This window comes from Antennarius striatus, chromosome 10, assembly GCF_040054535.1.
Source record: "Antennarius striatus isolate MH-2024 chromosome 10, ASM4005453v1, whole genome shotgun sequence".
In the NCBI taxonomy this organism is placed as follows: domain Eukaryota; kingdom Metazoa; phylum Chordata; class Actinopteri; order Lophiiformes; family Antennariidae; genus Antennarius; species Antennarius striatus.
In genome coordinates this window covers 12,681,887-12,700,165 of record NC_090785.1, presented here as the reverse complement: position 1 = coordinate 12,700,165, position 18,279 = coordinate 12,681,887, and the positions used below count along the sequence as shown (strand labels likewise).

General features: G+C 39.2%; 2 protein-coding genes across 2 annotated transcripts; both read right to left on the bottom strand.

Annotated features, from left to right (window-relative positions):
* Positions 1-295: 295 nt before the first annotated feature.
* LOC137603102 (putative monooxygenase p33MONOX) lies at positions 296-11,931 on the bottom strand. Its single transcript, XM_068326331.1, has 8 exons — positions 11,736-11,931; positions 10,962-11,066; positions 8,680-8,867; positions 8,387-8,498; positions 8,006-8,133; positions 2,066-2,217; positions 1,707-1,879; positions 296-1,393 (listed from the first exon to the last, which is right to left on the bottom strand). The coding sequence occupies exons 2-8, from the start codon at positions 10,987-10,989 to the stop codon at positions 1,188-1,190; spliced, it is 987 nt and encodes a 328-aa protein (XP_068182432.1). The 5' UTR covers positions 10,990-11,066; positions 11,736-11,931; the 3' UTR covers positions 296-1,187.
* A 4,415-nt stretch (positions 11,932-16,346) lies between these two features.
* Positions 16,347-17,834, bottom strand: LOC137603057 (C-X-C motif chemokine 10-like). Its single transcript, XM_068326248.1, has 4 exons — positions 17,679-17,834; positions 17,434-17,554; positions 17,091-17,168; positions 16,347-16,592 (listed from the first exon to the last, which is right to left on the bottom strand). The coding sequence occupies exons 1-4, from the start codon at positions 17,740-17,742 to the stop codon at positions 16,511-16,513; spliced, it is 345 nt and encodes a 114-aa protein (XP_068182349.1). The 5' UTR covers positions 17,743-17,834; the 3' UTR covers positions 16,347-16,510.
* Positions 17,835-18,279: the final 445 nt, after the last annotated feature.

The following is an 18,279-nucleotide window of genomic DNA, read 5'->3' as shown; positions in this document are numbered from 1 at the left end:
GCTGACTCTCTCCACTGTGGTTCCACTGAGGGGTGTAAGTGTGTGTGTGGGTAGTTTGTGGGAGGGTCTTCTAAGAGTCTTTCCGTAATCCAACATTAGGTCCTTGATTTTGCTGATGTTCAGAATGAGTTGCATAGAAGCTAAGATCATCTGGGGGACATGCAGATATTTCCTCAGCACTTCTGGTCTTATTTCCCAGGTAAATGCAGAGTTTAAGTTAATAAAAACTTTGTTCAGAGTCTACAGCCTTACGTTTTTAGATGCTTACATGAAGAAGTGACCCATAAAAGAATACTGCTTGTTAGTATATTTATTTACAGATATGAGGGAAATGAGCTCCCTTGTGCAAGTACTTGATTAGTATAATTCATCAACTTTTCCAAAGAAACAGCAGAAATCATGTTCCATGAAAAATTTTAAATGATGTACACCAATACCTTGATTTTTTTTTTTTACATACTAAAAATTGTGATCAACCCTAAGATCTTAAGTCAACAAACTATTTAAATGAACAAACTTGTAAAACCTGAATAGAAATATTACTTACAAAACAAGCAGCACTCCTGGTCAAAAACGGTGATCTTGAACACAAGATAATAAAAAGCTGAGCTTGGATGGGAAGAAAGCAAATATAATAAGTTCAGTCATAATATCAGCCATAGTACATAGCATGCCATCAGTAAAAACAGGACACAACTATAGATCTGTGAGATTGTTAGGAATAAAAAGAAATTTGTAATAGAAATGTGACAAAGGAACATGAGGAATTGGAATGGCTGGATAAACTCTATCGAGAATAAACCAACCCTGAAGAAAATAAAGAAAGGAAGGGACTGGCACTATATTCTAACAAGTTCCGTCTCGTACCAAATGTACCCCTTACATGGCAGAATATTATTAACCTAACAGTGCACTATTCAGGAATAGCAACTTAAATTATTTAATATATTTTTTTATTTGCAACAATGACTGAATATATATGCAGAGAATGATGAACATTAACAGAAACTGGCAGATGTCTATGTATATCCACTAGGTCGGGTCAGAGTGAGCTCATACCAAGGTGGTGGTCAATATTTCCAACTTCAGTGATTTCCATGGAGATGAAGAGCACACAAGAAGGCCAGAAAACAATTGAGAAATTTGACGGACCAGAGCAATAAATAAAAAAACCTAAATATTGTGCTTCAGAAGCTGGAAGGTGTTAAAATGTTCATATCCCGTGGTTTCAGTTTGTGTGGCTTTGGGGGTGCCCTCTTAGCCTCAGTGCCAAGGGATTCAATCCTGGGGACGTTGAAGTTGGCGGGGTCCTCGGTTTTAAAGTTGACTTGGGTGTTGCTGCCATCCATGGTGGAAGACTTCTGTATACCAAAGTAGGACTGCAGTGAGAAGCCTGCAGGTGACAGGAGGAAATGGTAAATGTCATAAATTCAAATCTAAACAGACAGATGGTCAAAGGAAGTTTCATATGTTTAGTCTCTTGCTCCTATGGATGGATGACTTTCAATCCTCATGTGGTATCACAATCGTTCTTTTTTTTTTTTTACCTGCCTTGTTTAAGGTAACTCCACTCGACTGTAGTGTCAACTAGTGTTCGAAAGTATCACAATTATTATGGAACAAAGTTCATTTTACGCATTTGAAAATCTTTATAATCTACTGTGTCCTGTTGATAATGCAGCAGAGTTAAGATGCAGATGCAGTACCTGTGCTGGTGTCAGAGCCTGGGTCAGTGGGGGACTTCTGTACAACAGATCGAGTTCCAAAAAAGTTCCATTTCTCCCCTCCTCCCTCATTTCCTCCCATACCTGTGCTGGAGTTGGGATTGTTGAGCTCTGGTACAGCAAGAAAAGGTGAAGGACTCAGCGGGTACCAGGCCCTGTACACCCCCCAGACAAGAACAAATCATGAACATAAACATAGAAGGATAGACCAAGTAATCTGGGCCACACAAGGAATGCAATGCTTACTTGTTCTAGTTGCACCCAGTTGAAAGTAATATTTTGGATATGTCTTAAAAACCAATTACAAGAACAAGCTTAACATTCAGCATTATGATGCCCACCTGCGACCAAGAGCTGGTGATGACTGGGGTGTAACACAGGGGGTGACACTGGGAGTGACGGAGGGGGTAACGGATGGGGTTCCACTTGGGGTGGATTGTGCTGATGTTGTAAGCCTGTCCTCCTTGAAGTCCCCACTTGGCATCCTCAGCTTCTGTGCCCGGGTGAAATAAAGCAGATGTAATGAAAGGAGCCGACAACAAAACAATATCCTCAACCTAATTGACTCTCTGTCCTCTAGCGTGATTAAATTATCAAGTCCTCTGCTTTTAGATTAAAGAAGTCTGTTTAAGTATGTGGATATGTGAGTCTTTTAGCTTGAGCCCACGTTAGTACGTACAACAGCACGTTTGTGACTCTTGTCAATCACAGGATTATTCATAGCAAACAGGCAGCAAGTTCAACAGCGTTTTCATGGAGCTGTAGGTCAAAAATAACAACAATAACAACACATCAAAGAACTGCTGAGCTTGAACTTGAAAGAAAAAAAAAAGATTAAAGAAACACAACAAAGGACAACCACACAGAGGCTCTGATAAGTCCTGGTGCTTTGACAATGAGCAGTCCCTCCAGGACTTTGCAAAGTTAATCACAACTTAGCTTAATCATCACAGCCCAAGGGAACTTTTGTCCTATTAGAGTACGAGTTTCACCAATCACAGCTTATCACACATAAAAGCCAAACTTTGAAGTAGTCATGTCACTTTCTTGGTTCTAGTTGCGAAGATATAGAAATGAATATCTCAGTTACCAACAAATACGGTTACAACCATGCGCTGCAATTCCCTTGTTCTGGCTTGTGTTATATCTGATGCAACATTGAGCCAAGATTTATTTACACACACACACACACTGGATACTTGCTGGATGTTTTTCTGTTTAAGTGTGTCACTGTGTTCACTTATTAAGTTATATTAGTAGTTAGTTGACATTTGGTGCTCAGTTTGTAGTCAAGAGAAAGAGAACCTGCGCGACAGCAGGCTGATACCAGTATACTTTAAGATAAACATGATGTGTATAATGTGCAAAAACGAGAGCATGTAAACCTAAAACACACTGAACACATTGGGCAAAAAAAACACACCCCTGTCCTGTCCAACTGCCTCACTGCTTCTGAACAAACATTGAGTTTGTATTGTTTCTCTCTCTACTGCCAAACAAGCAAACTAATCCCCCCTTCCCCAATTACATTTGTACATAGCATTTTATACACTACAGTGAAGTGAGGTGAGTGGATTTGGCATGGACAGGGACTAAACAATGATGCTTTACCTTTGTGTCTCCCTACGCTGAAGCACCACCCTTTGCAAATCATATTAACCATGGATTTGTTCTGAATGAAATCTCAGGCTATGTCTAAGTTGGTTATCAGCTTTCTTTGATAAACCAGGACTTTGGCTTCTTTTAGATGTTGACAAAGTACTGTCTATAATCTAAAGATTTACTATGTGAGGTAAACTAGAAAAAATATTTTCTGCTTCATTATCCATATAAACAGGTTTATAAAGACACTGATAAGTCTTATTTTTCTACATACCCTAGCAAAACAGATTCTGCTTTATAGGACAAACCTAAGGACATGTCCATATAGCGTTCACGCCTGTGTAAAATTATTTACTTTACTGTTAGATTAAATCATTGTTACAGCCCTATGTGTGTGTGTGTCAGTGAAAACGTTGCCCCTATAATTTAGTCATAATTGAGTCCACATCCTCTTCAGGATCTAGCTCACTAACTTTTAAAAATGAAACGAACATTAAAGTGAACTCATACTGTCTAGTTTGGGTTATTTTAGCTACTAGCCTGTAGCATTATTGTTCATCTAACTGAGACAAATCTTCTGAGGCCCGGTGAACTAAACATTAGACAACACGATACAAAATAAAGAACAGATTTTAAGATAAAAAAATTTATTAGGTCATTCTGACTCTGATACATGTCAGTCCGTGTATTTTATTCAGGTTAAGCTACACTGCCGTTAAACGAAACTTGTCACAGTTATCTTAAGTATGCTAGCGCTAAGCTAACGCTGCCACACTGGTTGTAAACAATCGTACAAGTTTCAAGCTAAACACCACTTATCCAACTTAAATATCCGGCCACTTCTTTGTTCAGAACTGCTTTTGATTTCCACAGTGGTTTAAGCACGTCGCTAGTTGATAGGCCAGGACGCAACCTAAGCAAAGGGAACATACGGTTTGTTTACTCCGATTCCTGCTTCACTAGCTATGCTAACTATGCTACAGCGTTGTTTTGCTAACAGCCTTCATTCCACCTGGAATCTACAAATAGATGATCGTTAAATACCATAATTCTTAATCATACCTTTTTATAATTGGGTTCCTTTGACTGTCCAGTCCGATGGAGACACTATTTTTGTCCATCATCGATGGTTATAACAAGGGAATGTTATTTCTCGAAAACAGTCGACGCAACAAGCCCGTATGTACACACACACGCACACACATACACACGCACACACACTGGAGCCCGGCCATTGGTCAGGTTCAGAGAATAGGTGTTGCTTAGCAACACTAACCTTACTCTTATGTTTAAACTCCAATGAACACAACGACGTGGTATAGTCCAGAGGTGTTCATACTTTTTCAGCACACGAGCTACTTATATAAGTCAAAATGATCTACCTATTACAAAACATACATATTTATATTTATAAACATAAAATTTCCCCACTGTGGGACAAATAAAGAGTTATCTTATCATATAAATATGTGTGTTTTGTTTATAAATAAATTCATAAATATACTGAGAATTCTTTATTTTTAATTTTTTGATTAACTTTAATTTTTAATTTTTTTCTTTTTTTTTTACGTACTTGTGTTTTGATATGGCTTGCATAAATGCAATGAGCCCATATTGCACAACATAACACAAATAACTATGTACATTTTTTGTAATTTCCAGAGATTACACTTATGATTTGCACTGGATGGAATCAGTGGGGGATGAATAGTCCACACAGTAGCTACTGACAACCAGCCTCAAGCACACTTCCAAATGATCATCAGTCACAATGGAATGGTACTTTGATTAATAATCTACTTTACCACTGGACCTTAAATGATTCAAATGAATACAACCTAGGCTCCTTTACCTATTCCACCACTCGTTTTCAGATCTGCGAGGCCGTTCATCCCAAACACCCCTTTCCAGGTCTCACTGTCATTGCTCACGTGAGCGTTGAAGTCCCCATGGAGAACGATGGAGTCCCCAGTTGGAGCACTCTTTAGTACTCCTTCCAGGGACTCCAAGAAGGCCAGGTATTCCGCGCTGCTGTTTGGCCCGTAGGCCAAAACAACAGTGAGACACCTGTCCCCAACCCAAAGGTGCAGGGACCCAACCCTCTTGTTCACCAGGGTGAACCTCAACATATGACGGCTGAGCTGTGGGGCTATAAGCATGCCAACACCAACCCGCCGCCTCTCACCTTGGGCAACACCAGAAAAGTGGAGAGTCCAGCCCCTCCCAAGGGTTTGGGTTCAAGAGCCCAAGCTGTGGGTGGAGGTGATCCCAACTATATCTAGTCGGTACCTCTCAACCTCCCTCACAATCTCTGGCTCCTTTCCCCCCCATCGAGTTGACATTTCATGTCCCTTGAGCTAGACTCTTTGTCTGGGGATTGTCACCCAATCCACACAGCACCCGTCCCCCACGGTTTCCTCGGTGGGTGGTAAGTCCACCGGAGGTTGGCCCACATTGTCCTTTTGGGCTGAGCCTGGCTGGGCCCCATGGGTAGAGGCCCGGCCACCAGGTGCTCGCATACGGGCCCCAACCCTGGGCCTGGCTCCAGGGTGGGGCCACGGTTGCGCCATATCAGGCAATGTCACGGCCCTTGATGTTTTACTTGACGTAGGGGTTTTGTTATCAAAAACTGATATAAACTCATCACATTTCATCGACACCCAAAGCTCTTTCTTCTCTTCTTCTCCCATGTGCCTATGCTTCCTTCCTTTTATTTTAGGCTATTCTTTTTCCTGCTGTTATAATTATGTAACAGCATGTATATAATGTTACTTATACTTTCTGTCATGTGTGTATTTATTGTATTTATTGTATCTCTTGTGAGCAGATGTCACCTGAATTTCCCTTGGGATCATTAAAGTATCTATCTATCTATCTATCTATCTATCTATCTATCTATCTATCTATCTATCTATCTATCTATCTATCTATCTATCTATCTATCTATCTATCTATCTATCTATCTATCTATCTATCTATCTATCTATCTATCTATCTATCTAAACTGAAAAAAAACAAACCATACAACTAATTACATAAAACAAAGATGGGAATCAGAGTTTAACACAACATTTCAGATGAAGAATAGGAAAACATGTGGAAAATAAGTTAAAACAACTACCAGTTCACAGATATGGAGGGGATTCTCCTGGAAAAAAATAATTTGATTTACATCAAAGGTTAAGGGTAAATTTCTAAATAGGCAGTTACCATGTTGGACAGCATGTGGAGCACTAGCCGCTGATCACTCATGTATTGTATATTTTGAAAATGCCCCAAGATATTGACGTTATGGATGGAGGTTCACAAAGTTATACATGTTGATATCACTATGAGTTACATGAATTTATATATGTGTAATCTGAAATCAGTTGATAGGATAGACAAACAAATGACAGATACCCTGGTAAAATACTGTTAGCATAAGTAAGCTATCACCAGGAAATGGGGTAGAGTGGAACCACCTACATATGAGGAGTGGATGGTAATAGTGGAAGGGATCTGCATAATGGAGAGGCAGACACATCAATACAGGTATGAAAGACTACAAGGTGATAGGGGAAGGACAATGGAATAGCAAATCCTGAATACTGTATAGGTTTGTTTGAGTGTGGTAATGTTTATTGTATTGTAGATGTTATAGTTAAAAAATAATTTTAAAAAAAAAGAAGTGAAAATGGAAGAGGAACACTCATTTCAGGACATCAAAGTACAGTGAAGACAGACATTTAGAGAGAGGAGTGAAAGGTGGGATGTTTAACCCTTGCCCACGGTTACAAGCCAAACACCAGCAGCCATTGTGTGGATGAGTTTATTTTGTCTCCCAGGGTGGCGGTGTGGGTTTTTAAGACATCCAATATGTTAGAGCAAATCTTTAGTTCTATTACGAGTGAAAAAATAATGGAGCGACCATAGGAGGGGGTGCCCTCACTCTGAGAGCCACCGTTTATGGGACTGTTGATGTTAAGGTTTAGGGATGATGCCAAGTTATCTTGTATTTCTCATTTAATAGTGGAATGTGGGTTTCTAGATTTGTGTATGGGAACAGATTTAAGTTTAACATAAAGTGTTATTTGTGACATAGTACTGTATTCTTTTCAACTTTGGGCTGTTTAGAAGCTATGTACTGCTGCTGAACAACAGCACCACCTGCTGGTGAGCAGTACAACAGCGCTTGTACGCTAAATCAGTGTGTCATTCAGTCATGGGCACTAACCTCAAAAGAAAAAAAAGGATCTTTAGAGCTTAATCTTGGCAACACTACACATTGCAACACTGCTGAATGTTGTACTTTAGTCAAGTCAGTTGACTTTGAATGTGAGCGTGGGGGGGGTTGTGCACAGCCGACAGATTCACTACAAAAAAATCCAGGCAGAAAAAAACTCACAACTTTTGTCAGTTTCTGAATCAAAACTTTCAATAGCTTGCATTTGGATTCCGCCCAATGCTTAAAGCTGGACCTCAGGTCTTTCACATATAAAATAATGTTTGCCTATATTCATCAATCTGAACCGATTCGAAGTTCAAACCTGCTTTTTAGCATTTAGGCCGTAATGTTGTAAAACACCAGCAGCATGTGAAATATACAAACTATATCCCGCATTTGGTGTACTTGTTGTGTAATTTGTTAGTATTTGATGGTATGGACAAACTTCTCAGCGTTCCTTGTTCATACTCACTGGCTGCATGCCATCCCCAAGCTGGTGAAAGCGAGTCTCCTCAGCAGAGAGTCCTTTGTGAGGAGAATACCTGGTATCTGTCAGACCTGTCTGGTTCTCAAACCTCTGAAGATTGTCATCAACCTTCTCTGAGTGAAGAGGGACATACAGGCAATAGCGGAGTCAAAATGAGTCAGTTGGTTAATATGTTAATAAGTGAAAATGTTGCGTCCCAATGTGGCCCAATCTCAAGGACAGCAACCTTTCGACAATCACTAATAAAGCTAACATGGTTCTGTTACTTGTTGTGAAGGAACAATGTCTAACTTGTTGATGTAGTTATTTATCAAAATTTAAATAAATCTTCTCTAAATAATCTTCAGTTGTTTTGTGTGAACTTACTCATCATGAGTGAGTTCATGAAAGAGGTGGCTTTGGATTTCGCAGCAGACACTGGAGGTTTGCCCAGAACTGGTGACTCAAAAGAGAGCATTTTCCCACCACTCTCGCTTTCCTGTTCACATAAGTTTGCACTGTTAGGATTAGTAGGCAGATCATTTGTATAACCAAAAAGCAAGCAAGTAAAACAGGACTAGGAATGGCTCTAACGTGCAAAAACAAGAAAATGATAGAACCTTTTTTACAGGGTGCCACATCAAAACAATTTGGAACAATATGAAGAAAGAGGAATGCACCTCTGTAGTGTTCCTGAACTTGTGCTTTGGAATGACAGGGTCTTTCCAAAACATGTTGACAGAAAAATCTGATGGAGGTGAATGCATGGGGGCATCCATGAGATCATCATAGCTGATATTGCGCCGAATGATTCCAATTGGAGATGAGAAGGAACTGAAGATTCCAGATGATGGGTTAGATTCAAGTGCTGAAGGATGTAAGAGAGGAAGGAATGTTAGAAGTGGGCTTAGTTTGGCAAGAGCAACATATTCTGCAAAGGCAGCAATAATAGGTAATAGGTAGCAATAAAGGAAGCAAAAATTGGTAGGTTTTTAATAAACTAGGTTCTAAACTAACTAGGTTTTGAACTAACTAAGCATTAAACTAAGTAGTTTTTGAACTAGCTAACTAGGTTTTAAACCAACTAGTTTTTGAACAACCCACTAGGTTCTGAATTATTATTTACAATAAACAGTGTACAGTGCGCCCTCGCTTATTCATGCATCAACGCTAGCGACTTCATCTCATGGCGGATTTTTGGTAGGCAGTCATGTGATACCGTACGCACATTCTATTGGCTGTAGGCATCCGGAAGTGCGCTCGTTCCGTCAGTCTCGAACTTACGTGAGACACAAAAGTGCTTTAAAGAGTCGATAAGAGAGTGGAAAAACGTAATACAGATAGAAGATGGTTTCATATCAGTATGGGGAGAGTCATAAACGTTTGAATTACCGTAAATAATAAGATAAATGGTTCATCGTTCTATCACTGAATTCATTAATCGCGTATGTTTCCTGGAACTAGGGTGCACTGTATTTATGGTAATTATGTTATTATTGAATTATTATTTATGTAGGACGGCACAGTGGCACAGTGGGCAGCGCTGTCGCCACAGAGCAAGGCGGTTCTGGGTTTGTGTCTCTGTGTGGAGTTTGCATGTTCTCCCCGTGTCTGCGTGGGTTCTCTCCGGGTTCTCCGGCTTCCTCCCACCTCCAAAAACATGTGCTTCAGGTTAATTGGCCGGTCTCAAATTGGCCGTAGGTGTGAGTGTGTGCGTGCGTGGTTTTCTACGTCTCTGTTTGGCTCCGCGGCGCACTGGCGTTGCGCCCGGAGTTTCCCCCGCCTCACGCCCAATGCCAGCTGAGATAGGCTCCAGCTCCCTTTAACCCACTGCGGCGGATAAAGCGGTGAAAAGAAAATGGATGGATATTATTCACGTTTGCATTGTTTTATTTTTACACTGTTTATGTTACATTGTTTATGTTTAATTATTTAATTATTAAGTTATTATCTAGGTTTGATTTGACTAGCTTTTAAACTAACTAAACTCATTTTAACTAACTAGTTTTGGAAATAACTAGGTTTTAAACTAACTAGGTGTTGAACTAACTAACTAGGTTTAAACTAGTTTTTGAACAAACTATTATGACGTGTCTGTGAAGATTCTCAGTACACTAGGTCATGGTAGATCCCTGAATGAAGTCAACTGGAAAACAATGTTCTGCCTCTCCTTCATTTCTCTGGTGTTGGATGATAGGATTCCTGGGCATTTTCATTAACTTGTGTAGATAATCATTCATCCAGTTTATTGTAATCTTTAAAGGTGGAATCACAAGACCTGGACTTCTATTTGTGGTTTGAATATGTCTATTCTTTCGTAGGGACATCCCCGTTTCTAACTGGGAGCTTCAGATATTTTACCTCTTGAGACTTAGACAGTCACTGCATGGCACTACATTATTATGGGCCCCCAGGGCCATTGAGGACACCAATGTTGTTCTGTGAAGCTCTTGTTACTCACTATCCCTCTTGTCATGAATTTTGGATCTAAATTTACACCATATCCCCTATCATCAGTTTGTAAGACAATACATACTGGCTTCACCATATATTACACAAATAATAATCAATAATAGCGGTTCCAATTACATTTTTTTGAAATACAAAATGTTGTTTCCATGAAAATGTTTCCATGGTCATATTGTCCATAGCATATTTAAAAACTAATGACTTTAACTTCATCTTCAGGCACAACTCAACCTTATTTCATAGATGTACCTTTTGACATTGTGCATAAAAAAATTATGTTGCATGTTTTTTACATGTTTGAGGTGACACCCTCTGTAGTATATTAGAAAAAAAAAGGGACAAACGTTTTAGTTATTCCAAAAGTACATGCAGACATTTTTATGGGGAATATAATGTTAGGTGGGGTTTTTTGCACCAAATTAGGGCTAAAGTGAAACAAGCAAACCAATGGAGACGATATTATGTATATTTAAGTATCTAAATTTTGAATTACCAGGAAGCCCTCCCCGTCCTGAGGCCATTTTGACAGTGAATCAGCAAGGTTGACCACAGTAGACAAGGTGGTATGGTGGTAATCTCTCTGCTTTTGCCTCCAAATCTGAATGACAAAGTGTTACTAGGTTATTAGACAGATACTGAGGCACATCAGAAACACCTGTAAAGCAACAACATGCAAGAAAATAATCCATCTGACATTTGTGTTTACAGTCGTCTGTACTCAGTGTCCTGTGTCTGATATGCTCCAAATAGAACCAGAGCGTCTGGTTACAGACCAGTCACCCACATCACTGTCTGTCAGAACTGTCCTCAGTCCTGCCACAGAAAAACAGGCAGACTGTGAGATGCAGCCTGTGTCTGTTCTGTTCTGCTTCCACCTGGTCCTTCTCACTTGAATGTGTGAAGTTCAGTCAGACTGGAATCTAAACTCTATCCCTGGTCGGATCTAGCAGATTCGGATCACTGGCGTTAGTATGGTGAGATACCATCCAAACAGCTGACATCTATCTGTTGTTCCTGTGGCGCGCCAGATACAGTGACTTGCAAAATCAGGAACTAAAGTCACGCCATAGGCGGATGGGTCGTATCAGCATTATTTAATCCAAGCACTTCATGAGAAAATACTGGAAATACACATAACACAAGTAACCAAACAAAAATCAAGGTTGTCAATCTATGCTTTCTTTATGCATTAGATGTCATCGCATTTTTTCCCTCTATATTCTCATGATAGTGCGCTGTGGAAGTTACTGGTTATATTTCCTCTTACCTCGTCTCGGGATTTAATCCACCCGCGGGGATGATTTCAGTCGTCGCAGAGACGCACAGCACCGCCGACCTGTTTACCGTGTGTTTGTTCACCTGTTGGACGATCCATGACTTTTGGACGTGTAAACAGTGTCGGAGCAGACTGTGACAGTCCACAGTGACGGGAAACGCGCCTCCCCGCGAACGGAGAGCGACAGAATCCTGCGGAACAGCACAGCATTCTGACACAGTGGGAACAGGACGTCATTCAAATGGCATAGTTCAGCATTAAATTGGTTGGGTGATATTAGATGTTATAGAAAGTGCGTAAAAATGTCACAGAGATTTTTTTTTAAAAATAAAAGAGAGTTTAGAATTAAAATAGGATAAGAGTATATAAAGTGATACTGTTGTGTGTGTGTGGGACCTTCCTGTTTGACACCAGTGACAGCTTCATCGTCTCTGATGGGCATGGGTTTACTAAGTTTTAAGGACGAGTCCAATAAATTATTGTAATTAATTATTATGAATTGAAATAAATTAGAAACAAATGCCCAACGATTTTGTTTAAGTAAAAAAAAAAAAAATCATGAGTGTGATTAGGTGATGACAGTAGGGGACAGATCAATAGACTGTCATTTAACTGCTGCTGTACCAGTACCAGCGGCGGGCTGTGCATTTCAACCATAGGCGTTCAGTGACGTCATATTTGTTCATACAACATGTTATGGTCCTGAAATCGATTCCGTATCTGGAACAAATCTCATGAATGCTGTTGTGGAGTTTTTGGTAGTGTGCGCTCAGATCTTCTTGCATTGCGCCCCGGCCTCTGCGCACAGCTGGAACACCTGAGACGCGCAGTTTCTTCATATATGTTATTGAATTTTCTCTTTGCTTGCTCAACTGACTGCCAAAACTCGTTCACCTTTGTCAAGCAGAATTGTATATCCAACGCTTTTGTCTGTAGTATTGCAAAAAGCACAATCAGCATGTTCAAAAATCCCATTGAATGTGTTGAGCAAAAAAGAAAAATTAAAAATCCTCCAGACGTGTTTTGAATTCCTCTCCAGAAACTACAAAAGTGTCCACATCAAACTCGTCGTGATGTTCTAATATATGACCAGATCTACCTCCTCTCCTCCTTCAGCCATCGTGGGTAGCGGCGAATGTCCTGCTTTAGGTTCGCAGAATGACAAATGAAACCTAAGCTAGCAGTTAGGTTTCAGGTAGCAAGATAGGTTTAGCAACGCTGTCCACCACTGCCCTGCAATGACTCCTTTGCACCAGTAGGTGTCAGCGTCCTAGAAGGCTTCTAAACAGGACCAGCATGAAGGGCCTGAGGTTTGCAAGTCTGCGAGCTGATTGGTCCAACGCTGTACACTGAACAGGCTGCGTCTATTCATACAGCAGGCAGAACCATCACTTTAGATTCTGAAGGTCTGGCAGATTTCATGGAACCTGAAAACGTTATGTAGCTGAAATATGAATGGATAAAAAGTGTTATCCAACTTTTTAAATGGAAAAACCTTTTTTTTATAAAAAATAAATAATATTACAATTTTATTTAAAAATATTTATGAATAAGTGTTTCTTACTGGGGCGGCACGGTGGCGCAGTGGTTAGCGCTGCTGCCTCACAACACGGCGGACCCGGGTTCGAGTCCCGCTCTGTGCGGAGTTCGCATGCTCTCCCCGTGTCTGCGTGGGTTCTCTCCGGGTTCTCCGGCTTCCTCCCACCTCCAAAAGCATGCGCTTCAGGTTGATTGGCCGGTCCCAAATTGACCATAGGAGTGAGTGTGTGAATGAATGATTGTTTGTTTCTGTGTGGCTCCGCGGTACACTGGCGTCGTGCCCGGAGTGTCCCCCGCCTCATGCCCTGAGACTGCCAGGATAGGCACTGGCTACCCCGCGACCTGCGTTAGCGGATTAAGCGGGTTGGAAAATGAATGAATGAATTAGGTTTCTTACTGAGTATGTTTTAGGCCAGCAGAGAAGGCTTTGCTGGCCCTGAAGGCCCGCGACTGACCTGTACAGGCATCCATGTGGCAAATAAACAGCCTTGAGTCTTGAGTTTAGACTCTGATAACAAGGACATAAAACTGATAAAATGAGAGATGTGAATAAAAGAACAGCTTAATAAATAAAATACAGCTGTACAAAGGTTCTGTCATTCTGTGTCAGAGCTTCAACGTGATGTCATCATTATGTTAGAAATCAGAATTGTGAGCAATGTGTCTTTCTAGACCAATAAGAATGGCTCCACTGTGGATGCTGAGAAAATGTCCCATTTGAACATCGATAAAAACTGATATGAGTCATATTTATTGTTTTCTTTCTTAAGTCACCACAGAAGATCTGCACTGTGACTGAACATCTGCAGCTGATCTTTACCCAGTGCATCACCTTTAGCTGGTCTAAATTTTATATTGTTATTTTTAAATTGCAATTTATGTTATTTTTATTATATCAGCACAGAAACTGCTGTGATCACCCATCTCTATGAGACAGAGAACACTTAAACGTTTACATATATATAGTGCAAAAAAATATGAATCATATATTAAGTAATTTGACATTTTGCCAAAACTAAAGGATTTTTTACATTTCTTTTAACACACAGACTAGGTGTTTTAAAATTGCACAGATTATCTCCTTATAGATTAATTAACTCCCACAAAAAACATGGCCACTTGCGGGCTAAGGGTGTGTTGAGCTGCATTTAGTAATAACGGTGCATTTTGTAATAAAAGTCGAAAATATCATAAGTTATTACATAATGCGGCAAAATTTATTACAAAATGCGGTACTTTATTACAAAATGTGGCTTTATTAAAAAATGAAATGAAAAAATTATTACATTTTGGACTATTTATTACAAAATGCACCGTTATTACAAAATGCGGCTCAACAGGGTGATTTACATGTGAAACACACAGACACGATGTTAGAGCATGTTATAAAAACAAAATTAGATGAATAGTTTTGGTCTGACTTTACAGGTTTTGAAATGTAAAAGATCAGATTTGTCAGTGGAATAAAACAGTTTTTATTGTAGTTCATATGCTTCCTCTTACTGAATTCTTCCTTGATTAAAAATTGCCTTCCTCTTAATTCTGCTAAGTGAACTCAGGCCCCTGTTTGGTTATTTTATATTATAAACACACAGTGAATCTTGTATATTTTTTTTACATCTACCAAGGAGGTTGTGTTTTAATGAGTAATAATTTATTAGTATTTGTGTTTTCACCATCTCTATGTTTTTATGACCCAGATGGTACTGTGTGAGGAAACAGTGCTACAAATCAAAGGATATCTGAGTCGGAACAATCACGTCATATTAATTGCCTTGGCAATGCTGAACCACAATGGAGTACTGTCTTCATGGGACATCAACGATATCAGCTTAGGAACAGAAAACTATTGTTTAAGATATCTGTTTAATCACTTCAAAATCCCTGTTATCCACACCTCACCCTGCTGGACGCAGCCACGGGTTATACAACTTCTCTCTCTGGACCGGAAAAGCCTTTTGCCTCCAGTCCAGTCCTGAAACAAGGAAGAGAAACTAAAACTAACAAGAGAAGAAAAACCAAATCTAATTGAACTCTATGCTCAACTCTTTCCTGTTTCCTTCATATCTTAAAATAATAGAGTAAGCATTAATGAGTAAACCTGATACTATATCTGACTAATAGATCATGTGCTGAAACTGAACTTGTAGTACAAGTTTGTAGATATGTCACCTCTCATCATAGAAGTTTCTTCAGTTTTTTAAGGATGTTGGGGAGTTGTTTTTATTACATCTCGCGAAGTGGTGATGTACTGTATTTGTGTGTTCGTCCGTCTGTCCGTCCGCTAAATATTTTCAGAACCGTTGCAGATAGAAAGAAGAAAGAAAAAGCAGATTAATCGGGCGGCAAAGGGGCTAAAAATCAGATGATGACCTTTACCTTGAGATACTGTAACTAGGTCAAGGTCAAATTTCAACTTTTGTACATTTTTTTGCACATATGTCAGAAACCGGATAAAACAAAACAAAAGGCATTATATTCAGGGAGGCAAGGGGATGAAAATTAGATCACAACCTTGACGTTAATAAACTAGGTCAGGTCAAATTTTCACTTTTATACCTTTTTAGGTACACATCTCTGAAACTTGATGAGATATAATCACAAAACAGAAAGCAATATTTTCAAGAAGCCAGAGGCACAAAAATGTGATGATATCGCGGGATGTTGCAGTATCTGGCTGCCTTGTTTAATGTAGTGAGAGTCGACAAGGTCTTAGCTAAGAATTCCAACTGGGTCAAATATCTGGAACTAATCACTAGCTATTCTGAACTGAACTGGATCTGGATCCAGATCAGACAATTTGGTTGAATTTGTGTTTGCGTTTATTTTTGACTTGTTTACTTGCTTGCTTACTAGGCACAAAGAACAAAGTAATGTATCTGTCCATTCAAATGAACGACATCTCCATATATTTGGAAAAAACCCCATGTGTATAAATATGCACAAAATACAAGATGTCCACCACATGAACCAATAACACCATCAACACAGTACTTTTCTCAATATCAATTATTTTTGTTTTATTATAAAAAATGAAATTATTTTTATCAGACAAAGTGTATCTCAAAAATCTATTTACAAAAACAAACCGAAGGAAATGAAAAAGAAATACCGGCACATAATATCCACTTAACAGAAAAAAAAGAATGTAGATAGAAAAAAAATCATTCATTTGTCATTTTGTTTCTGCAGTCGTAGTTTATCCGAACTTCTTATTGATCAAGGAATCAGATGATAGCTGTGTTGGTGCTGCTTAAGCTGGTACTGAACTGAACTGTTGGTCTGGCTGTGGCCAGTTTCTGTTTCGCTCTAAAAATGACAAAATAAGATAAAGTACAGATGTTAGACACATTAGTACCGTTAGATAGACAGACAGACAGACAGACCGATAAATAGTTAGATTGAGATATATATATATATATATATATATATATATATATATATATATATATATATATATATATATATATATATAGAGAGAGAGAGAGAGAGAGAGAGAGAGAGAGAGAGAGAGAGAGAGAGAGAGATGATAGATAGATAGACAGACAGACAGACAGACACACAGACAGACAAGACAGACAGACAGACAGACCGACCGATAAATAGATAGATTGAGAGATAGGTATATATATATAGAGAGATAGATGATAGATAGATAGATAGATAGATAGATAGATAGATAGATAGACAGACAGACAGACAGACAGACAGACAGACAGACAGACAGACAGACAGACAGACAGACAGACAGACAGACAGACAGACAGACAGACAGACAGACAGACAGACAGATACATATACACTCACATGATGGTGGACAGAAACCTCTTCATTGCCTTCAACTTGGGATTCAGGCAGTAGCGGCTGCCGCTGTTTGTGGTGACCCTGTTGAGATGGACAGCAGACGATGAGTTTAGATGGAAAATAATTTAATCACCACAAATATAGGAGAACCCTTGTTGGTCTGATTCTAGAGAGTTGTGAGTTGTTAAAGATTATTTATTATTTACAAAAAGTTATTTTGTAATGGCTGAAGTCAAAGATCAACCTTTCTTCTACACATGCAATGCTACCAGTTTCCAAAAAAAGAAAATTTGAATTATATGTATGTATTTGCTGCATTTTTCTGAAAGATTAAAATGTATCTTACAGAATCTCCACGTTATTACAGAAGATGGTAGCTGGATAGATTTGGATGTCCTTTATTTCAGACTTCATGCGAGGTGACATCGAGAGACTCTGACACAGACACTGCGAACCCGATTCACGAACTGCAGAGAAAGATAAGTGAAAAAAAGTGTCATTTATTTGCACAGATTTCTGCTGGTAGTTACATGTTTCAAACATTAAACAAAAACAACTTTAAATGATGAAATACAGTATATAAATACTTACAATGCGCTTTAGCAATGCAGACCACGGCAGCCAAGGCCAAAAGCACTTTCATTATGCTTGACATTGTTGGCTTCTGTTATGATCAAAATGACTCTAGTGCTAGAAAAAATGTTGTTATTTGTAGAGAAGAGATGTAATAAATTCAGCTTTAGAGGTGATCTCTGAGAACTGTGAGGTGTGGAGACTGAGGTCAAGCTTATATACTGTCATCAGACACATTCAGCATTCTTCCTGTGATCAAGGGAAATTTTGACACTGGAAAGTGAAACTTTTTAACCACAAAAAAAGCACCCATGTATTCCACTCTACTCCCCCTCTTACTAAAAATATAACACCATATTTAAATACACCATTTATATGGTTCAATCAAAGATTTAAAAAAACTAATATTGTACACAGAGTACTTTGAAGAGTTGATGAATGTGGAAAATGAGAGAGAACAAAGACTAGAAGAGGCGACTGCTGTGGACCAGGATGTAGCAAAGATTAGTCAGGATGAAAGCGAGGAGGGCATTGAAGAGGATGAAGAGTGGAAAGGCAGTCGGTCCTGATGATATACCTGTAGAGGTTTGGAAGTGTCGAGGAGAGGTGGCAGTAGAGT